This window comes from Patiria miniata, unplaced genomic scaffold, assembly GCF_015706575.1.
Source record: "Patiria miniata isolate m_02_andy unplaced genomic scaffold, ASM1570657v1 HiC_scaffold_22, whole genome shotgun sequence".
NCBI classification, from domain to species: Eukaryota; Metazoa; Echinodermata; class Asteroidea; order Valvatida; family Asterinidae; genus Patiria; species Patiria miniata.
In genome coordinates this window covers 4,653,461-4,672,283 of record NW_024037061.1, presented here as the reverse complement: position 1 = coordinate 4,672,283, position 18,823 = coordinate 4,653,461, and the positions used below count along the sequence as shown (strand labels likewise).

General features: G+C 42.7%; 2 protein-coding genes and 1 long non-coding RNA gene across 3 annotated transcripts; 1 reads left to right on the top strand and 2 right to left on the bottom strand.

The window, feature by feature from the left end:
* The first annotated feature begins 1,486 nt into the window (after positions 1-1,486).
* Positions 1,487-3,546, top strand: LOC119730839. The gene is made up of 2 exons (XM_038203890.1): positions 1,487-1,686; positions 2,760-3,546. Exons 1-2 carry the CDS (start codon positions 1,610-1,612, stop codon positions 3,178-3,180), a joined length of 498 nt encoding a protein of 165 aa, XP_038059818.1. The 5' UTR covers positions 1,487-1,609; the 3' UTR covers positions 3,181-3,546.
* Positions 3,547-10,903: 7,357 nt separating this feature from the next.
* Positions 10,904-12,571, bottom strand: LOC119730409. Its single transcript, XR_005271370.1, has 2 exons — positions 11,814-12,571; positions 10,904-11,471 (listed from the first exon to the last, which is right to left on the bottom strand). It is a non-coding gene; the product is annotated as an uncharacterized LOC119730409 (long non-coding RNA).
* Positions 12,572-12,646: 75 nt separating this feature from the next.
* On the bottom strand, positions 12,647-18,603 carry LOC119730647. Its single transcript, XM_038203638.1, has 4 exons — positions 15,530-18,603; positions 13,613-15,292; positions 12,897-12,970; positions 12,647-12,661 (listed from the first exon to the last, which is right to left on the bottom strand). The coding sequence occupies exons 1-4, from the start codon at positions 16,776-16,778 to the stop codon at positions 12,647-12,649; spliced, it is 3,018 nt and encodes a 1,005-aa protein (XP_038059566.1). The 5' UTR covers positions 16,779-18,603.
* Positions 18,604-18,823: the final 220 nt, after the last annotated feature.

The following is an 18,823-nucleotide window of genomic DNA, read 5'->3' as shown; positions in this document are numbered from 1 at the left end:
ATCTACAATCCCAAAACATGAAACAAGTCAGTTTAACAATATTTTATATAACATACTAATCCTCCAAATCCATTTATTTCTGAAAATTGCAGCAAAGCAAATGCTGTACATTCCCTTTAAATCACAGTCATGGTGCTGTGGGTGTATTGCTTGGAAAAGAGTGAGGTGAAGACCTTGGGGTGTAATGTGAAACACCTGTTGTGAGAGTGGCAGTATGTGTGCTCAGGGACATCCAATTGCCCATTCCCACCCCCCCCCCCCGGTCAAAAACTGGCCGGGGATGTATACCCCCCCCCCCTTCCCGGATTAACGCCCCTGCCTCCGACTTCCGTCATTTATAGGGGAAAAAACTACTAACAAGTTAGTATGCACTTCGAATCATTACATTTCCACTGAGCTGCAGAAAATTGCAGCAAAGCAAATGCTGTACATTCCCTTTAAATCACAGTCATGGTGCTGTGGGTGTATTGCTTGGAAAAGAGTGAGGTGAAGACCTTGGGGTGTAATGTGAAACACCTGTTGTGAGAGTGGCAGTATGTGTGCTCAGGGACATCCAATTGCCCATTCCCACCCCCCCCCCCCGGTCAAAGACTGGCCGGGGATGTATACCCCCCCCCCCTTCCCGGATTAACGCCCCTGCCTCCGACTTCCGTCATTTATAAGGGAAAAAACTACTAACAAGTTAGTATGCACTTCGAATCATTACATTTCCACTGAGCTGCAGAAAATTGCAGCAAAGCAAATGCTGTACATTCCCTTTAAATCACAGTCATGGTGCTGTGGGTGTATTGCTTGGAAAAGAGTGAGGTGAAGACCTTGGGGTGTAATGTGAAACACCTGTTGTGAGAGTGGCAGTATGTGTGCTCAGGGACAGTCTAAATCTCGGTCTTACATAAGTACAAAAATCATGCTTGGATTCAACTTCCAACTCTATAAATCAGTGTAATACCGTTGCCAATGATAAATTATAATCACAAGGTTTGTATTTCTAAAGTTGCCCCGAGGTTAAAAGTGAGGTCTCTAAGATTCCCAGGTTCCTAATATTCTTGGTTCTAATATTTTAATCAGGTTCCCCGAACGCCTGGCCAGTGTACGGCTGTGTATTGAACTAGGCCTCCAAATTGCACACTTTGGCAGCAGAAAAGCGCTGATATTCGCGCGTTCACTGCGCTGAGTGCGCGTTTGTATACATTTTTCTGGGCCGTGTGCCAATTGTACGGTGCCTCGTACGTAAGGACATCTCGATCACTACATTATGATTATAGATTCTTATTTTCCTGAAAATGTCAAGGATTTGGTTTTGGCAGAATGTTATTTAGTTGAAAACCAAATTAGGCTATAGTCGGGAAAACAGATGTGACCTTGTGAATGTGAAGAGTCCTTATCCGCAGTTTCACACCCCCGCGGGGCGCGGCTCCGGACGTGGGGATCGCGTATCCGGGCTTCAAGGCGAGCCAGTTGGAATCCTAGTCGCAATCCTATAAATACGGCACACCGGTTGTGGCGCTGGCACAGAACGGCCAAGAAAGTTAAGGGAAGCGACTTGACTGCCGAACAGACGATTTCAAGTTGAGAGAAGCCGACACTTTAGTTGCAATAATTCGACAAGATGAATGCCTGCCATGTCACCGTTGTTGTCGCCATTTCGGCCATCATGATATTCGGTGCAAATGCAGACCGTAAACAGTAAGTTCCGATTAAAGACTTAATTGATTTAAGGCAAAACAAATCAAAACAACTTTTTTGTTTCTGGTATACGCGCACATCGCCGTAGAACTTTTTTTCAATGTAAGATGATGTCTCAAAACCACCAAGCTCACTATAGGTTGACTCGGCTGGAATCCTGCTTCCGCACAATTTCAACGTGTTTTTAGATGGGTTACGTTCGAGTATAGGCTAAATTTATGTTGCCCCTCTGGGCTGCCATATATTTTGCACTAAATTTAGTCGGGCACCATTTTGCAGACGGTATTGTAAATGTTTTAATTGTGCCAGACTGAGGGAGCGATGGTCGTGTATATCTGGAACCTGTAAACGCTTTAAAGTAGCGCAATATGTAAGGAAGCAGACTAATAACCAGCCTGACAGCACATGCGCGATGTCGATGTCACTGTTTGGTCTGACGTTACTGTTTTCTCTGATTTTTGTCTTGACCATCCAAATTTTCCCAAAGAATGTTAGTGTCGGTCGAGATTGTTAATGGTGCAAAATTCTCAAGCCTTATGGCCTTACCGAGGTCATCGCAGGTTCCACCCTGAGGGCTATTTTTGAGAGTTTTGGGGATGGGGGTGAACAAAATCCCCCAAAATGCCGGCCGTGGAAATTCAAAGGGGGAGGGGGGTGGACAACACCAGTACACTGGGGGCGCTGTTCATGATAAATCAGCACATACATCTTTAACAAAATGTATACATGCGCGTACGTGCCTTGGCCTTCAACACATCAAAACGGCGCATTTTATAAAAAACATCTCATTTTTCGATTGATGACATTCTGGTTGAAAAACTCAAAATCCGCATTTTTTTCTCAACACGAAAAAGTGCGAGGGGTGGGAGATCCAATTGCCCATTCCCACCTCCCCCCCCCCCCCCGGTCAAAAACTGGCCGGGGATGTATACCCCCCCCCCCCCTTCCCGGATTAACGCCCCTGCCTCCGACTTCCGTCATTTATAGGGGAAAAAACTACTAACAAGTTAGTATGCACTTCGAATCATTACATTTCCACAGAGCTTTGTATGTTTTGTTTTCCTTTGACGCAGCTGTTTTTGCGATCTTCGATGGAGCACAACCGAGCTAAGAGCAGGGGAAAGCGCCAATGGTTTATCGGTCTTGCAGGACCTACATAACCCGAGCTACCACCACTGGCTGAGCGTGGGCTGCAGACGGGTCCTTCGAAACTGCCCCAACGACTGCCTGAATAAGGCCCATGACTGGATGGGCGGGGCTATGTTCACCGACGGGGCGGGCCAGCTGGCCTGCGAGAGCGTGCGGAGGAACGCGCCTCCAGGTAGTCCGATCTACGTGTACGCAACGTACGACCCCAGCGTGTGCGGCGATCGCACGTGGCAGTATGTGGCCCCGCTCTGCTGCTGGGAGATCGCGTTCCCTGGCTACGACAGCATCTTTCTGTACAACCACAGATGTGAGGATCCATGTCCACCGACTAACCCAGGATGCTGAGTTGTTTTTAGTTACTACCATACACATGATGGTTGGTGCCATGATGCTGACTAGCGAAGCTTCAACTTCATGTGAACTCATTCACATATTGCATAGCGCTGACGCTGTAACATTGCTATTGCGAAACAATAAATTGTTGCAAATTTAATTTTCAGATATAAGTCATAGTACCAAACTACTTCAATGAACGGTATTTTGGAAGTTGTAGTACTCAGAACATAATTTGTTACACCCCCTAAGTCGCTTGAACTCTGTCCCGTTAAAATTTAGAAAACAGTAGTCATAATTACCGATTTTTTTATTGATTGACTTAACGTGCAGTAAACGTAATAAATGAACATTGTGAGGCTATTTTCGTTTTTAAAACACATCTCCTGCTTGTTCTTTATCCTGGTTGGCTGAAACGCGGTCACGTGTGATTCACTAATAATGGCTAGTGTGTGAAACTAGACGCGCATCGAGACATCGCGCGCGCGTAATTTCCAGAGTATATAGCAACTATACAGAGAAAAAGAAACACAAATCAAATAGCGTAATAGACCTTATACGTACAACGGCCATCTTACAAGGTACTTTTTTTTGTTATTTTAATTCGGTAACAATGAATGTACTAAAGTTCAGGCGTGCATAATCCCAACAAACCAAAGGTTCTTCCCCAACACATGTAATTGGTCAATTTGTACCCGATGTAACGAATGGAGTAACTACATACCAATGCTTTGAAAATAACATTGCCCAGCAATGTTGTACCAATCTCTTTGTAAAGTGTTAAATCTACAAAGAGTTGGAGAGAGAATACAACTTTTGCCCTGATGCAATGCACTTGACGTGTTTTTATAGCCTTTCGTATTTGCATTTATAGTGAAAGCGAGGGAATGAAGTACTCGTGCGTGCAGTCATTTGATCCAAAACTCTTCGTTTTTGCCATTATGTTTACACTTGTATTTTTTCAAATTATCTTGTTTTACCATACAGCACAACCCTCCTCGAGAATTGTCAGGATAGGCCTATACTTTCATAGAAAAAAATAATTGGATAATTATCAGGGCATGTATTTGTCTTTGCGATGGGTTGGTGGACCGATTTCTACAAGTTATGTTTTCAAAAATGTGTGGGTAGGTGATCGGCCCAAGTACCACTTCTTGCAAAATTAAACACGCTTGTCCTGAAACAACAACCAAATTTAGAAACCTTATGTCGACAATTGGTGAAAGAGCACTTGTTGCTGGTTTCCACAAACGCCTATTGGTTTTCAAATGAAATATAGCAAGCAAGCCACATTCACTTTTTATTGTGAACGTCTGGGTACCAAACTCTAGTTGCAGACTCCCGCGTTAGAATTTTCCATTTTTGTTATTAGTGTGTTCGATTGAAGTCAACATTTTTAATTTTACTTTAGTTATCAATTGTCAAATATTTTCAATATAAATTGTCACGTATTCTTTTCTTTCGAAATACCTACACTATAAAAAATAATGGGTAAAACACTGTTGGGCAATATGATTAACCCAACATTGGTTTGAAATTACCCAATTTGGGTAAAAGTTCTCCAACAAATTGGAAGAATTTGCCCAAGAGTTTAACCTGTCGATAGGTTGACCAACGTTGGTCTACATATCAACCCATTTTGCCCAACGTGTTTACAGTGTACTTATTGCTCTTGATTAGATGGGTCAAGTCGGATTAGATGTGCCAAGTCGGAATAAAAATAAATGCAAAAAGGAAATAGGGCATTTTTACACACGTTGTCCGGATGTACTATAATTACCATAAAATATCGCAGGTTTCTTAGGTCAACTTTCCCGCTCTATAGAAAAGGCATTTTTATTTATCACAATTTAATACAAATGTCAGGTTGATAAAAAAGATCTGTTTTTCCCTTCTGATTACCAATGTGTGAGATTCTGCTGAAGACCCATAACTCAAGAGTAGATAAAAATGGCGGCAGATAGGTCGCCTTGAACTTTTAATTGATAACGCTATGTCCCGCAAGTCTTAAAACTGGAGGCAGTGATTAGAACGAATCCCATTTTCCTGCAAAAAAAATCATTGCACACTTTGGCAGCAGAAAAGCGCTGATATTCGCGCGTTCACTGTGCTGAGTGCGCGTTTGTATACATTTTTTCTGGGCAGTGTGCCAATTGTATGGTGCCTCGTAAAGACGTCTCACTACACTCTAAAAATAACTTAGTCAAAATATTGACTGGTTTTCCTAGTAATTGAAAATTGACTAGGAATTTAGTTAAACATCCAAAGTTTCATACTTTGACTGGAAAAAATAGTTGGGTTCGACTCCAATTTCAGTTACTTGCATAACTATTTTTCCAAAGTCAATAATAGCGACTGGAAAAATCTAGTCAGATTGACTGATTTTCAGTTGCACCCAGCTGACCCTGAATGGCTAGTCAAATTTGACTGGTTTCTAGTCAAATCTGACTAATGCTTTTTTAGAGTGTACATTATGATTATAGATTCTTATTTTCCTGAAAATTTCAAGGATTTGGTTTTGGAAGAATTTTATTTAGTTGAAAACCAAATTAGGCTTTAGTCGGAAAACGGATGTGACCTTGTGAAAGTGAAGAGTCCTTATCTGCAGTTTCACAACCCCGCGGGGCGCAGCGCCGGACCCTAGGGATCGCGTATCCGGGACCGGGCTTCAAGGTGAGCTAGTTGATTGGATGGAATCCTAGTTCAGTGCAATCCCATAAATACGTCACACTGGTCGTAGAGCTGGCACAGAACAGCCAAGAAAGTGAAGGGAAACCGAAGAGACGATTTCAAGTTGAGAGAAGCCGACAATTTGCAATAATTCGACAAGATGAATGCCTGCAGTGCCATCGTTGTTGTCGCCATTTCGGCCATCATGATCCTCGGTGCAAATGCAGACCGTAAACAGTAACTTCCGCTTAAAGACTTACTTTAAGGCAAAAAAACCCCAAAATCTCCTGTTTCTGGTACACGCGCACATCGCCGTAGCCATGCGCGTTGGCAAAATGATGTCTCAAAACCGCCCCCCCCCAAAAAAAAAAAAAACTCACTATAGATTGACTGGAATCCTGCTGCTGCACAATTTCAACGTGTTCTTAGATGGGGTTACGTTCGATTATAAGCTAAATTTATGTGGCCCCTCTAACACTACAGCGTTACTTTAGGCCTATTCGTACGTACTGCATGTGTTTCAAACAGGTGAACTGACACGAAAAAAAACAAACATTTTGCACAAATATAATGTTTACACTATTAGGGAAACTTAGTCAAATAGTTATCACAGATAACAAGGAAAACGTTAAAACAGATTGTAAAATGTAAATTCAGGTGAAAAGGGATCTTATCTATACGACGCCTTGACAGCTCGACAAGGCACGCAATAGGATGCACGCTAAGCGCGGACACTATTTGCAAGCTTCCGTAACAATGTGACGTCATGGACGCATGACCAATCAGATCGCATTATGCTAATTAGCAGACACTATTTGGCACCGGACGGTTTTTGGCACGACGCCGGGTTTCAAGGTGAGCCAGTTGGAATCCTAGTAGCAATCCTATAAATACGGCACACCGGTTGTGGAGCTGGCACAGAACGGCCAAGAAAGTTAAGGGAAGCGACTTGACTGCCGAACAGACGATTTCAAGTTGAGAGAAGCCAACACTTTAGTTGAAATAATTCGACAAGATGAATGCCTGCCATGTCACCGTTGTTGTCGCCATTTCGGCCATCATGATCCTCGGTGCAAATGCAGACCGTAAACAGTAAGTTCCGATTAAAGACTTAATTAAGGCAAGACAAAACAAAACAAATCTCATGTTTCTGGTACACGCGCACATCGCCGTGGCCATGTGCGTTGTCAAAATTAAAAAAAAAAATTCAATGTAAGATGATGTCTCAAAACCACCAAGCTCACTATAGGTTGACTGAAATCCTGCTGCCACACCATTTCAACGTGTTTTTAGATGGGGTTACGTTCGAGTATAGGCTAAATTTATGTGGCCCCTTTGGGCTGCCATATATTTTTCACTAAATTTAGTCGGGCTCCATTTTGCAGACGGTATTGTAAATTTTGTAATAATTGTGCGTCTCTGGAAGCCGGACTGAGGGAGCGATGGTCGTGTATCTGGAACCTGTAAACGTTTTTTAAGTAGCGCAGTATGTAAGGGAGCAGACCGATGACCAGCCTGGCAGCACATGCACGATGTCGATGTCACTGTTTGGTCTGGCGTTACCGTTTTCTCTGATATTTTGTCTTGACTATCCAAATTTCTCGAAGAATGTTCGCGTCCGGCGGGTCGAGACCGTTAGTGGGTGCAGTATTCGCAAGCCTTATGGCCTTACCGGGGTCATCGCAAGTTCCACCCTGAGGGTTATTTTTGAGAGTTTGGGGGGATGGGGGTGACCAAAATCCCCCAAAATGCCAGCCGTGGAAATTCATTCAAAGGGGGAGGGAGGGGGGGCGTGGACAACACCATTACACTAGGGGCGTTGTTCATGATACAGCACAAGTCATACATCTTTAACAAATGTATACATGCGCGTACGCGCCTTAAACATCAACGCATCAAAACGGCGCATTTAATTAGAAACATCTCATTTTTCGATTGATGGCATTCTGGTTGATGGAACCGGGGAGAGTGAAATGTATTAGTTTTAAAATGTGGCACTCTCCTTACAACCGAGTGGTTCCACTAAAAAATGATTTGGGTAGAACGAAGTTTTCTGTTGTCTCAATAATATGAAATGTTTTATTTATAGTACAAATATGAGACAATATATATACAAATTATTAGGTATTTACAAAAGAATTACAGTATATATATGAACTTTGGGTATATCAAACGACTTTGTAGGGTGTATAAAAACGAAACTTTGTAGGGTGTATAAAAACGAAACTTTGTTGAGTCTATAAAAACGAAACTTTGTTGGGTCTATAAAAACGAAACTTTGTTGGGTCTTTAAAAACGACAGTCAAAAAAAGGGAAATAGGCTAATGAAGTCGCTCCAAAGATGGTATCTGAAATGCATAAAAACAACAAATGACTAATGAATTATGGGAATTAATGTGGCATAAAATGACTGTTGCCCAAACAGAAGAATTATTTAAATGGCCATTATGCAATAATATGAATATTTTATATACATGTAGTGTAATTTTAAATCCGAAAATAGAAATGAATTATTCACCAAATTATGTTATAAATTGAAATAAGAATATAATACCATGCCCTAATAACGAATTCCCGAATGATCATAGCACTAGAAAACTGTTAGTTTTGGGAAAATGGGAAAGTCTATTTCAAATGATAAATGTGAACATAAATATTATAGCAACACTAAAATTTCAGTTGAAGTTAGCGTACTCGTGTTGCTCAGAAGTTCCAATTTGTGTTTGTTTCAAAAGGAAAAATTGAAGTTCACAAAAATAAAGTACCTGATAACGGTGTTTACCCGAAATGTTCAAAGTATAAAATATAGTCACCAGAAAATCCTTAATGCCATCTCATGCAAGAATTAAATAGAGAATCATTAGGGAAAAACTAATTCTCAAAAATACTTGCAAATCACGACAACAGATTGATTTCAAAAGTTAATCAGTCGTGATTACAAGACAAATTTCCGGCCGTGTCCGTTTTGACGGCCTTAATTTCTGGCAATAAACAAAGCATACAAAAGACCAGAATGTTGCATAAATGATGGCATAAAATGATTCAGGCATAAAAAGGTTTTAGGCATAAAAATGTTTTAGGCATAAAAAAGTTAAATATCAGACAAGGGATTTACTCACCACTTGGGATGGTCTACGCTCATGCCTACTCCGTGTCCAATGTTAAAATCGATGTAGAAGCAGCAACAATGGGCGAAAATAGTGCAGAAAACTGCAGTTCCGGTGTGGACGGTAATTCTGTCCCCCGGTAAAAGTGTCCGGGGGGACAGAATTACCTAGGTAAAAGAGTCCCCCCTGTCCCGTTAATTGTGTCCCCCTCCAGGTAATTCTGTCCCCTCCAGTTAATTCTGTCCCCCCTGGTTTTGCACGCATAAGTTGTTATATTGATGTTATTATAATAAATTCAGCGCACAGGTATACATTTTTAGATTTTTCCACCCTTCATCAATAATTATCAAAATGAAATTAACGTTTAAATGTTAATCAACCGATCTATGTTTCTGCAAGAAGGCACGCGTTCGCGTAGTAATACTCAACCTATCGCTATTGCGCACGCGCATCAGCCGCCGATACACGTGTGACTGTCATGGCGGACTTCAATGAGGAGAATTGGCAAAATTATACGCGACACGGGTCACCGCGCCGCAGGCCTGCTGCTGGTGCAATGTTGTCCCCGTCCCCGGCCGCGGCCCGTAGGTGCGGTATCGCGCGCATGCCCACCATGCAAATCGTTCGCTCCCGAACTGAGTCGTCATCAAAACGGGAGTTGTGCTTTGACGTAAGCACCATTCCCGAATTTAGCAAGGCGCCGCGCAAAAACAGTTAATAACTTCACTAATATACAGTCTGGGTGCTAGACTTGTGACGTTGCACGGGGACACATTTACCAGGGGGGACACATTTAACGTCGTGCAGGGGGACAGATTTACCTAGAGGGGGACAGGTTTACCTAGGTAAAAGTGTCCCCCGGACAGATTTACCGGGTCACGACCCGGTAGATCTGTCCGGGGGGACACATTTACCAGGGGGGGGACAGAATTACCTGCCACATCGGCAACGCCGAATATAAAATTATATTGCTGCTACAACAGGGAGCCGCACCAAAATTTGCAGCAATAAAAGTGGAGTGTGCAATGTTCGTTATAAATGCTGGTCGCAAAGCAGGAGTAGAACCAGGCAGATGATGTCAACCCAAAGCAGAGTTGGAACGGAATCAAAGTTATTTCGCAGCAGGCCTTACAAGAAAACTAACCGAAACGCCCGGAATGTCAGCTATTTCTCTTAAAGCTATAGTCCATCATTTGTAATTAGTGCATTTTGTTCGTTTGAAGAAACAAAGGTGTTCAAGATCTAATGAAGGATACTGAACAACTTACTTGATGAAGTTTTAGCTCAGCTTCAGCTTCATATTCCGAGAAAAACAGCATTCTAGGATCTCAATTTAAAATCAAAAGTTGCTAAATTATGTTTCGAATTGTTTTGAATTGCAGCTATACGCGATGGTTGCGCACTGATCCAACGAATTATAACAACTGCGCGCGCCTGTGCGTCGTTCCAATGCTTATGCGCGCTGCGCCGAATAACAAAACGAACAACTAATTTAAATTTTCCTAGGTGCTTCTTAAGAAGCACCGTTGGAAATGCCTTCTTTCGTTGATTTCTTCAAAATGAGAGCTTGCCAGAAAGAATAATTTCACAGGGAGTTAAGTCCTCTTACTATCTTTCAACCAGTATGTTTTTCAACAATAATTACGCCGGTTACTTTCTTGGATAGCTGCAAATGATGGGCTCGGGCTTTGAACAAAGCGCGGTGGAATGCAAAACTCGCCTGCTCGCTACGCCCATTGCATAGTTTAGCAAAATTCTAGGCGGCGCGCGCTGTAAAAAAAACAGTTTAGTTGGCCGCGAGAGGGCGCTAGGCAAAAAGCACGATCGCAATGGCTGCTCACATGTAAAATTACACAAACACGATGTCACACCATGGGTCTGTTTTTCCCATGGAGGACAGTAGTAGATATATTTGACAAATTAGCAGGACAGAAAATCAAACTCCGGACGGCAAAATGTGTATGATCAAGACAAAATACTATTTAATTACGACAAATAAATATATTAAACAAACGGAAATTTACTATGTACAAATTATTTCAATTGAATTATGCCACTATATGAATTACTTATACTTTGAGTGACGGATACTCAACTATATCATGGCATTATAAGGATCCTGTATTATGTGTTATACGGCCGTTTCCAATACCCCAAAACAAATGCAATCACCCCCCTAAACAGTCACTGTTCAAAACCTTTTGAAGGACTTGCTGTGTTCAAAGCTCACACTTGTGACACGGGTGGTCGATTTGGAGCACCAGTCACACACACAACATCCCTCCGGCGCTTTGACGATCCCACTAAGGCGGATGAACTCCGGGCTTGGGGAACTTGGGTGACCTCTCCGGGCCTTGGAATCTGGCTCGATGCCTGGTCCACACAGGACTCGGTTCCGAATCTTCCTCCTGACTCTCTCGGTAGACCGTGAGCTAGTCTTGGGAGTTGACTTACTGTTGTTCACACAGAACAAGCTATCTGGTTCACCAAGAACCTAGGAATTCACTATTCCCACAGGGAAAAGCCCTTTAAAAAAAGGTTAAACATAATTCACAGTGAAAATTAGAGTGCCTACCGACTTATGATCAAATTTACATTCGCTCCATGCTCAAGCTAAATTTCTGGAATGAACATGGCATTAAAAATCTTCAAAAATTCTTACAATTTATCCTACTTCATCAACTATATTAATTTTAATGAAAATAAACTTGATTACAAAAGGCAATTCTATACATCAATCTCTAAAGATTAACTTCAAAATGCACCATTTCTGGACTATCACAATTCTCCCAAAATATTCATAATTTCTGTGTTATGCACTTCTATTACTGAATTATATTGTATAAAGCAGGATGAAATAAAACTTACAGTTTGCAGGATAAACTGGCTTTTTAAATCATGGGCCACGCCCTGGTACACACAGTACCACTGTATATACATGTACATGTACATGTACTCACACAGGACTGCACACAGGACTGCACACAGCGAAGTCTAGAATAGCAGTGCCCTGGGGAATGCACATGGCATCCAAGTCCTAACAAAATTACTCAGCCATGGCATTAATTTGCATACTGTCATTTGCATAAGAAAGATTTAGCTCTGCTGTACACTCTGGGTAGCCTCAATTCTGGATGGGGGAGAATTAAATTAACTTGTGCTAAAATAAATGTATAAGTGAAAATCCCATAATTAATTACATTAATAAACACAATGATAAATACAAAAATTGAAACATTATTTAAAAATATAAATCACACTTTGTGACATCAGCCCCTCACTTAAGATGATACACACCATTTATCATCATCTCTGGAAATCAGTAATTTACAGAACTTGTCACATACTAGTGTCTACATGTATTTACATCGTACATCTACTGAGGAAGTCTGGTCCTACATTTTGTGAACCTTTAATCGCTCTAATGATGAACCTATATGGTTGCAGGCTGAGGGCCCACCTCATCACTCGATTGTTGTTAACCTTGGCTTTGGTTAAGTATGACAATGGGTGATGGTCTGTCTCCAATACGAACTCTCTGCCATACAAATATATGTGAAATTTGGAGATCGCCCAAACTAGCGCGAGACATTCTCGTTCAATTGTCGAGTACGCGCGTTCACGCGGCAGCATCTTCCTACTCGCATAGCTTACTGGGTGCTTTGTACCATCGCGCTCTTGCATCAGAACTGCGCCTATTCCTACCTCAGAGGCGTCTGCCGCAAGAATATAGGGCTTATCAGGATCTGGAAGACTCAGAATAGGCTCTGATTCTAGACGGGATTTCAGAGTTCTGAATGATTGCTCTTGCGATGCTCCCCATTGCACACTATTTGGTGCACCTTTTCTGGTCAGGTCAGTCAACGGGGCAGCAATGGCGGCAAAATTAGGCACAAATTTCCGGTAGTAACTCAGCAGTCCTATGAATGATCTTACTTCTTTCTTACTCACCGGTCTCGCAGCATGAACTATCTGTTCCACCTTGCCTGGTCGTGGTCTCAGCACTCCATTTCCAACGATGTGACCTAGAAATTCAAGAGATTTGCAACCAATGTAACACTTTGAAGGTCGTGCCGTCAACCCTGCTGTTTGCAATCTTTGCAGAACTTCCTTCGGTACCTGTAGATGTCTAACCCATGTATCTGTATAAATCAAAACATCATCAATATAATTAATGACATGTTCTTGTCCTTGTAACAGCTTTCTCATCATCCTAGAGAAGAGCGCTGGAGCGTTCACCATGCCAAATGGCAACACTCTAAACTGGTACAACCCTTCAGCTGTCACAAATGCTGTCTTCTTCTTGTCCTCTTCTGCAATCGGCACCTGCCAATACCCTTTAGATAAATCTAATTTGGAAAAGAACTTTCCTGTCCCAAGCCTTGCCATCAGATCATCAGCATTCGGGATGGGCTCTGGATCGAAAACAGTGATGTTGTTTATCTTCCTGTAATCAATGCAAAAACGATTAGAGCCATCGGGTTTTCTTACCAAAACTATAGGAGAAGCGTAAGGTGACTCCGAATGTTCAATGACTCCTAATTTCAGCATTGAGTCGATCTCTTTCTTGATGACTTCACGCGTAGCTTGGGGTGTGGGGTAGGGTTTTGACCTTATGGGAACATCTGTGGTAAGATGAACTGTATGTTCAATAATGTGAGTCTTACCTGGCAAATCAGTGAGAACCGGTGTGTACCGCTGCAGAATTTCATCAACATCGGCTCTTTGAGCATCGTCCAAGTTTTCCCCAAGATGAACATCACTCATGTCTTCCTTTGCCTCTACCGGCGGGAGAACAGCTTCATCCAACCCATCTTCCTCATCTGGATCCTCCACAACAAACCCAACTCCTGCCATAGCCAAAACCTCAACCTGGGTGACTTCATCAGACCGACCTCGTTCCACGTACAGCTTTAAGAGGTTGGCATGGTAGGTCCGTTCTTTGTCTCTTACCTGAATCACGTAGTCATGCTTCGCAACCTGTCTCACTACCGGGTATGGACCTGTCCACTGCATTAACAGCTTGTTGTGATCAGTTGGTCTCAAAATAAGAACCCTGTCTCCTGCTCTAAATCGCCTATCACGGGCCTTGGCATTGTAGTACCTCCGGTACCGTTTTGACGCCTTCGCCAATTCATCTCTTGCCAGCTCACAGGTAGACTGCAATCTCTCACGCATATCAACAACATACTGGTAGGTAGTTTTGATGTCTTCATCTACCGTGTCCTCTGACCAGATATCCTGTAGGATGGAGAGAGGTCCCTTCACCGACCTGCCGTACATCAGCTCAAAGGGAGAAAATCCTAAGCTTTCTTGTGGAGCCTCTCGGTACGCAAACAACAAAGCCGGAAGAAACCTGTCCCAATCCTTTGGCCTTTCTGCACACATCCGTCGCAGCATTTTCTTCAAGGTAGCGTTAAATCGCTCAACTAAGCCATTGCAAATGGGATGATAGGGGGTCGTAGTGAGCTGCTTGATCGTCAGTAGTCTTCCCACTTCCCTCATGACCTCAGATGTAAACTGGGTTCCCATATCTGTCAGTACCTCTTGTGGAATCCCCAACCTTGAATATACCTCCAGCAAGGCTTCCGCCACTCTCTCAGACTCTATTCGAGGAAGAGCTACAGCCTCGGGGTACCGCGTTGCATAATCCACCACCACCAAAATATACCTGTTACCTCGGTCGGTTATTGGATGTATGGGTCCCACCAGATCAACGGCTATACGCTTGAAGGGGGTATCAATCAGTGGCATTTCTCCCAGTGACACCTTTCCAACTCGTCCTTTTGACACTGTCCGCTGGCAGATGTCGCATGACCTGCAGTACCTCTGCACATCACCAGAAACTCCTGGCCAGTAAAAACTCAAACACAATTTATCAGTCATCTTCTTGATACCTAGATGACCAGCTAGAGGGGAGTCATGAGCAAGCTTCAACACCTTACCCCGATACTTCTGAGGAACTACCAGCTGCTTTATGATTCTACCTCTGTCGACTTTAGGGGACTGAAACTCTCTGTACAACAGACCTCTATGCTTGACATATTTCGAAACATTAGCCTTACCAGACACACGGGGTGGGTCTTGGTTGTCAACATGCTTCCACAACTTAGCCAGAGTAGGGTCCTGTTGTTGCGCCAACAAAATCTCCTCTTTTGACACCGTCTCCCCATCAGTCTCCATCACCACTAGTGGTTGGAAAGCCCTCTCCTTCCGAATCTTCATACCACGAGTTTCCACTGCACCACCTGGTTTCTCATCTGTCACGGTCGTTGCTGTCTCCACTGTCACTCTCTGAGATGAAGGAGGCTGCCAAGACTCATCTGGACTTTGTGGATCTCTTGCTCCTGTCACATTTCCAATAATCAAATCATACAATGGATTATCCATGCATAAAGCTTCAACGTGCCCAATGAAAAAGGGAGTATTCACATCTATCTGGGCCACTGGCACTCGCCGGACTGTTCCATCTAAAAGGATACATGGTTGAATGCGACCTGTCAAGTTGTCATCACGAACTATGTCTCTACGGACAACAACTGTGCTACACCCTGTATCTCTGAGGACTGTTACAGGTAACTCACCAACTACTCCTTTCCTCACCGGCATGGATGGCTCAATGGTACATGCAGCACTGATGAATGGAAATGCCTTGTCACTAGCCTGCGGGACATCAGTCTTCTCAACTTCCTCCGTCGGCGTCACTGTCATGTTCAGGCAGGCAGCTCCAGTCTGGGATGGTTCCTTACTTTCAGTTTCCACCTTCAAACCTGCAACTTTGTTGGACTTACTGGACGGTTGGGCATTAGCTGGATTGGTTCTACAGTACTGAGCAATATGGCCAGTTTTACCACATTTGTAACATCGTCTGTTTGCATGTGAATTTTCATTTGGACTGGGTGAACTTTTGTGACTGTTACTCTTACCTGTGGTCTGGGATTGGTACCTAGGTGGGTGCGTTTTTGGTCTCACCACATCTGGTTTCTTCTTCAACCAATCATGAGCCTCCATGTAGTGGTCAGCGATGTCCGTCAGTTCGGCAAGGTCCTTCGGCTTCCGTTCTTTCACGTGGAGTGCGAGGTCCTTGTCTGCCACTTCCAGGATCTGTTCAGAAACAAAAAGGTCTACAACCTTATCGTAAGATTTCTCTATTTTCCCTAACTCTACCCACCTTTCCACGTATCCTTTCAACCGGTCAGCAAACTGAGCGTATCGCTCACCAGTTTCCCGCTTTGATGTTCTAAACTTCAGCCTAAATCCTTCCTCTGTTAGTCTGAAACGATTCAAAAGAGCAGTTTTAATCTCTGAGAAATCCTTAGCCTTTTCTACTGGTAACCTTGAAAACACTTCCAAAGCTTTACCTTTGAGAAGGGCACTAAGTGACAGGCCCCACTCTTCTTCAGGCCAACTGTTCAGTTCCGCAAACTGTTCAAATCGTCGGAGGTAGGCATCCATGTCATCTGTTTGATCATTAAAACAAGGAAGTTTGGGGGTTTTCGCCGAGCTTCGAGGGTACCTAAATGTACTTGAAGCTCCAGGGTCGGAACTAACAGGGGCATGTTCCTGCACTATTCGCAATTCGTATGCCTTCATTTCACGTTCATGTTCTCTTACCTGTTGCTTCTCCTCCCGTTCAATTCTGCGTTCTTCCCTCTCGTAATGTTCCCGCTGTTTCTTTTCCTGTAATTGCTCTCGCTCACGAGCAAACTGGACCAGCTCCATTCCTTCAAGACCTATCTCCTGTCCTATCTTGATAAAACTCTCAAACTCCATGTTAATTAGCAACAGAGTGATCAACAGTACAGAACTACACAAGTTATGCATATGGGACATTGAACACTCTATACTTCGCCTGCGTGACACTTTCCGTATTTGCGCAGCGTCCGCGATTCGACCCTATCGAAATGATCACCAACGCAACTCTGAACCGATCAACAATTTCGAGTGAGAATGTCTACAAGCCACAACAAAATCAAATCACTTCTGTCAATAGGAACAATTGTCCCCTTTGGTTGAATAGATCAACAATTTAGCGCAATCACACTGTGTAAAGGAAGCAAAGGGGCGAGGACATAGGTTTCTATATCAGAGACAGACCCTATCAATAGCCCATGAACAGAGTCTCTATACTCCACTTGAACCTACGCAACTTATTTACAACTAGTGTATTTCCCTGGTTAAATTTTACTGTCTACTAATTTCAGTCAACACATCCACAACGACAAAATTCGCATTCGATTCCCGGACAAGCCCCCATTTGTCACACCATGGGTCTGTTTTTCCCATGGAGGACAGTAGTAGATATATTTGACAAATTAGCAGGACAGAAAATCAAACTCCGGACGGCAAAATGTGTATGATCAAGACAAAATACTATTTAATTACGACAAATAAATATATTAAACAAACGGAAATTTACTATGTACAAATTATTTCAATTGAATTATGCCACTATATGAATTACTTATACTTTGAGTGACGGATACTCAACTATATCATGGCATTATAAGGATCCTGTATTATGTGTTATACGGCCGTTTCCAATACCCCAAAACAAATGCAATCACCCCCCTAAACAGTCACTGTTCAAAACCTTTTGAAGGACTTGCTGTGTTCAAAGCTCACACTTGTGACACGGGTGGTCGATTTGGAGCACCAGTCACACACACAACATCCCTCCGGCGCTTTGACGATCCCACTAAGGCGGATGAACTCCGGGCTTGGGGAACTTGGGTGACCTCTCCGGGCCTTGGAATCTGGCTCGATGCCTGGTCCACACAGGACTCGGTTCCGAATCTTCCTCCTGACTCTCTCGGTAGACCGTGAGCTAGTCTTGGGAGTTGACTTACTGTTGTTCACACAGAACAAGCTATCTGGTTCACCAAGAACCTAGGAATTCACTATTCCCACAGGGAAAAGCCCTTTAAAAAAAGGTTAAACATAATTCACAGTGAAAATTAGAGTGCCTACCGACTTATGATCAAATTTACATTCGCTCCATGCTCAAGCTAAATTTCTGGAATGAACATGGCATTAAAAATCTTCAAAAATTCTTACAATTTATCCTACTTCATCAACTATATTAATTTTAATGAAAATAAACTTGATTACAAAAGGCAATTCTATACATCAATCTCTAAAGATTAACTTCAAAATGCACCATTTCTGGACTATCACAATTCTCCCAAAATATTCATAATTTCTGTGTTATGCACTTCTATTACTGAATTATATTGTATAAAGCAGGATGAAATAAAACTTACAGTTTGCAGGATAAACTGGATTTTTAAATCATGGGCCACGCCCTGGTACACACAGTACCACTGTATATACATGTACATGTACATGTACTCACACAGGACTGCACACAGGACTGCACACAGCGAAGTCTAGAATAGCAGTGCCCTGGGGAATGCACATGGCATCCAAGTCCTAACAAAATTACTCAGCCATGGCATTAATTTGCATACTGTCATTTGCATAAGAAAGATTTAGCTCTGCTGTACACTCTGGGTAGCCTCAATTCTGGATGGGGGAGAATTAAATTAACTTGTGCTAAAATAAATGTATAAGTGAAAATCCCATAATTAATTACATTAATAAACACAATGATAAATACAAAAATTGAAACATTATTTAAAAATATAAATCACACTTTGTGACACACGAAGTTAAGAAGTTATGAAAAAAATGCTGTAGTAAGGAACAAGTCGGGGAAAAGTAAGTACTGAAACCCGACCTGGTTACAGGAAGTTAAAAAAAAACACCTCAAACTCCGCATTTTGTTCTCAACACGAAAAAGTGCGAGGGGTGTGAGATCCAATTGGCCATCCCCCCTGGTCAAAAACTGGCCGGGGATGTATAACCACCCTCCCCCT